The 3844-nt window shown below is 35.7% G+C and overlaps 1 protein-coding gene across 1 annotated transcript; it reads right to left on the minus strand.

Annotated features, from left to right (window-relative positions):
* Nucleotides 1-201: 201 nt before the first annotated feature.
* On the minus strand, nucleotides 202-1611 carry LOC119779276 (thialysine N-epsilon-acetyltransferase-like). The gene is made up of 4 exons (XM_038278857.1): nucleotides 1404-1611; nucleotides 1221-1322; nucleotides 1056-1096; nucleotides 202-923 (listed from the first exon to the last, which is right to left on the minus strand). Exons 1-4 carry the CDS (start codon nucleotides 1528-1530, stop codon nucleotides 741-743), a joined length of 453 nt encoding a protein of 150 aa, XP_038134785.1. The 5' UTR covers nucleotides 1531-1611; the 3' UTR covers nucleotides 202-740.
* Between the last annotated feature and the right edge of the window lie 2233 nt (nucleotides 1612-3844).

Raw genomic sequence — 3844 nt, forward strand, 5'->3', positions numbered from 1 at the left:
AGAATCTTTTTTCTTGTTTAGTGTAACAGCATAAATGAGAAAAGGAAATGTTAGACTAAAGCTGCACTAATCAAGGATTGTTCTAAATCAAAAATCAGACTTATTGTATTAATATGATGCAATTGTGGCATTAGCTTCTAGCTTTATTGTAGACCAAATATTATTGAATTAAAAATTCCAACTAACCAGATCAAATGTTGAATTGTTTTATTTTTATCTGCTCCCAGGTCCTCTTATTTCCCGAGGGGAACGCAATTAATATAAAGTCGTTATTGGGATGCAAAAAATTGGCTGATGTGCAGCTTGCGAATTTACAGTCATTCCTTTGTCAAACCATTTGGCCATCTCTTCCTATATGTTTGACTTTTTATTGAGCAAAGTTGCTTTAAAAACCTTTTTTTTTTTTTTTTTTTATAAAGAGATTTTTAAAGCAACTTTAATGGATAACAGTTCACTCCACATTTGCTGTGCGCCAATAAAGGGTTCTCGTTATCTATTATATTCTGATACTCCTCAACAATATACACATTTATGACTGTGAGGTAATAAAAAAAGGATAGCAAAATGAAAAATAAAATCACTTGGGCAGCAAATTTTAAATTAATAATTATAACAGCCATTTAATTAGCCACTTGATGTAGCAGCATTTGCAAACATCTGTTGGTGAAAACCTGGATAAATCAAATGTGGATTACCTGAATTTATCTATATTTCAGAAATTAAAGTATGGGGTAGTTTAATTATAGATCTTTAGGAGCTTCGTTTGCTAAATTTTCCAGGTTCTGTCCATCAAAGCGAATGAAGTGCCAGCCTTCGCTGACAGTCAGATCCTGAGCTCCTTTAGCAGCGTAGAAGTCTCTAGAGGGAGTGTTCCAGTCGAGCACCGACAGCTGCAGCCGCACACAATCCTTCTTTCTTCCCACCTGGTTAAACACAAAACTCAACAAATTAATCATGCCATGAATCTAATTGCAACAGCTGGCTCCTCTCTCGAGCAGATTAAGCAGCAAAACTAATCTGTATGAATCAGAGGTGAGTCAGGAAATAAAACAGACCTCAGCAACTTTGCACAATAATCCTTTCCCAATGCCGTTGCCTATCACAGAAAGAAAAAAAATTATATCAAAAGGTGAATTTTTAAAGAAGAAAACTACATACTGAAGACCTTATGTGAAAAAGTTATCTTTAACACTCTGTGAGTTCACTGAAACATTTTATACCTCTGAATTCTGGCATGACGTACAGATCTTCCAGAAACACCGATCGTCCTCTCCATGTACTGTAGGTGTAAAAGTACAGCGCGTATCCAACCACTGTACAGCCTAGCAACAGAACATAAACTTTGTTATATTATTACCAAAACAGAAAAAAAACAATCTTTAGGACCTTAGATCCTGATTTACCTTCTTTGGATTTATGCTCCTCAGTAACTTCTGCAACGAGGCATTCGAAAAAGGGATTCTGGCAGAAACCGTCACGCTCCAGCTCTAAACTCACACAAGGATGGATTAGAAAACAAACTATTTTCATTTTCCATGCTGATCTTTTTACATATAGGCCATTAATAAATAATGTTTTGACTGGTTAAAGTTAGTTTTAAAGGTGCATAGTCACATTATTTCCCTCAAGTGCAGAATTTTATTTCCGAAAGCTTACAGCATCCTGCTGTGGTATTATTCATTATTACTGTGTTTTACATTTAGTTTTGGCTCGATTTGTCAGTAAACAAAGGCCTTTTTATATATTTATAGTAACAATGCCCGATCAGAGGTACAATATTGCGCATGTGTGTGATGAATAAGGAATAGATAGATCAACTTTATCTCTATAGAACATATAAAAAGAGGAGGCGTAACCAAAGTGTTGTACATAAAAACAAGGTTAAGAAGAAATTAGGGCTGCAACTAACGATTATTTTTGCAAAACGATTAATCTGTAGATTTTTTTTTTTATTAATTGATTAATAATCGGACAGTAAAATGTTCCTTGAGAAAGGAAGCGGGTCGCTCTGTCAGCTAAAGGCATGTTTTAGAGTCTCTATTCTCCATTTAACGATTAATCGAGTACTAAATTAGTTGACGATTATTATAACTAGAAAAAGTTGCATTTCCTGCGAAAATGCAGTGTGAATGCTGTACGCTAAACTGTAAGCTGTAAGGTTTAAATGGCAGAAACAAGCTGAAATTTAAAGTCAAAGCTGCTGAAATGGTATGGAATAGCAAAAAATGTCTAATTAGTTTCTTAAAAGTAGCTGAAGCCAACAGCAGAAACATGGCAGACATGTTATGAATTAACAGCAAGCAGAAAAGCTTAATGCCTTTCCAGAAAGAGAGCAGAATCAAGCCAAAATTGGAAAAAATATGCAGAAATTTTATAAAATAGCAAAAACGGTAACATAAACAGTAAAAAAGTTGAATCTTAACTAGTTGAAGAAAAAAATGAGTAGCTTAAGGATAGGAAGATAAATGTTGAATATGTATAATAAGTATTAAAGTCTGAAATCATATGTGGAAATGTCAAGACTTGTAAAAAAAAATTGAAATTAATTAAAATGTGTCAGTTGATCAGCATAGAGAAAACAGTGTCATCCTTAGAAGCTTGAAAATCCACAAACCAAAGTACAAGACTGACCATAAGAAGCACAGGAAGGACAGAGAGAGAAGCTTATAAAAAGAGAGCTAATAAAATTTAAGGAGCTGAATTTATCAAAAAATCTAACCTGCATGTTATGAGCCACTGTGTTGATGACAGCACCGTTGGCAGGCTTAGGCTGCATGTTACAAGGTTAGCAGATGCTTTATTACAGTGTAAATCTTAGAACCTGATTAAGAAATATGCACTTAGGTGTGGGGTCAACAGGCCTTGGTAGTGTAATTTGAAGAAATTGGTTGAGTTTGGGTCATAGCTACAAGCCATATGGCACAATGAATGAGTGTATGTAAGAAAGAGGCTTTTATTTTGTAGAGTCCCTTTAGTCTTATTTTGAAAGTCTATCATGGATGTGTGTCAAGGGAAGGGTCATGCCAGGCAGTGATATAGAATCCATTTCTAAATATGCAATCACTTGTTTTCCATGTTATTGGGTGAATAGATGCTGTGTTAGAGCATAAATGGGAGACTTTTATTGTGAAATTCGCTCTGGGGTATGTTTTGAAAAGGTCCCTAGAGTCTAATAGAAACAAGCTGGTAGAGTTTGGGTCATAATGCTGAGCCATTTGCATCAATTAATACACAAGTATAATATAGAGGCTTTTATTTTGTAGGGTAACTGGAGTCTTATTTTGAAAGTCTAGCATGGCTGTGTGTTGAGGAAAAGGGTCAGACCCAGCAGTGACACTTGATGACTTTCCAATCATTAAATCACTCTTTCCCCTGTTATTAGGGCAGTAGATGAAGTGGTAATGGGAGGCTTTTATTTTGAAATTTGCTGTGGGGTGTGTTTTGAAAAACCCCTAGAGTCTCATTTTTAAAAAAGTGGTTGAGTTTGGGTCATAATGTTGAGCCATATGCTGGAAAAAAATATGAGTTTAATGTAGGAGCTTTTATTTTGAAGGGTCCCCGGAGTCTTATTTTGAAAGTCTATCAGGGTTGCGTGTGAAGGGAAGGGTCATGGCCAGTAGTCATATTGTATCCACTTCCTAATGTTAAATCAGTGTTGTCTCCCTCCATTAGATTAAAATGTGCTGTTTAAAGTGGTGGAGGTAAAATCTCTTTGAAGCACGGTTACCTTGACGACGTTAACGAGCCTGTCAGTGACAGAGAGACATGCGCATCACTTTCGTTCCTTAGTTCTCAGGCTTTTTTGAATGGGATTATCAGCTCCGAACAAACGAGTGCTGAAGAC

The sequence above is a fragment of the Cyprinodon tularosa genome, unplaced genomic scaffold (assembly GCF_016077235.1).
Source record: "Cyprinodon tularosa strain WSP-4 unplaced genomic scaffold, ASM1607723v1 ctg1017, whole genome shotgun sequence".
Classification (NCBI taxonomy): Eukaryota; Metazoa; Chordata; class Actinopteri; order Cyprinodontiformes; family Cyprinodontidae; genus Cyprinodon; species Cyprinodon tularosa.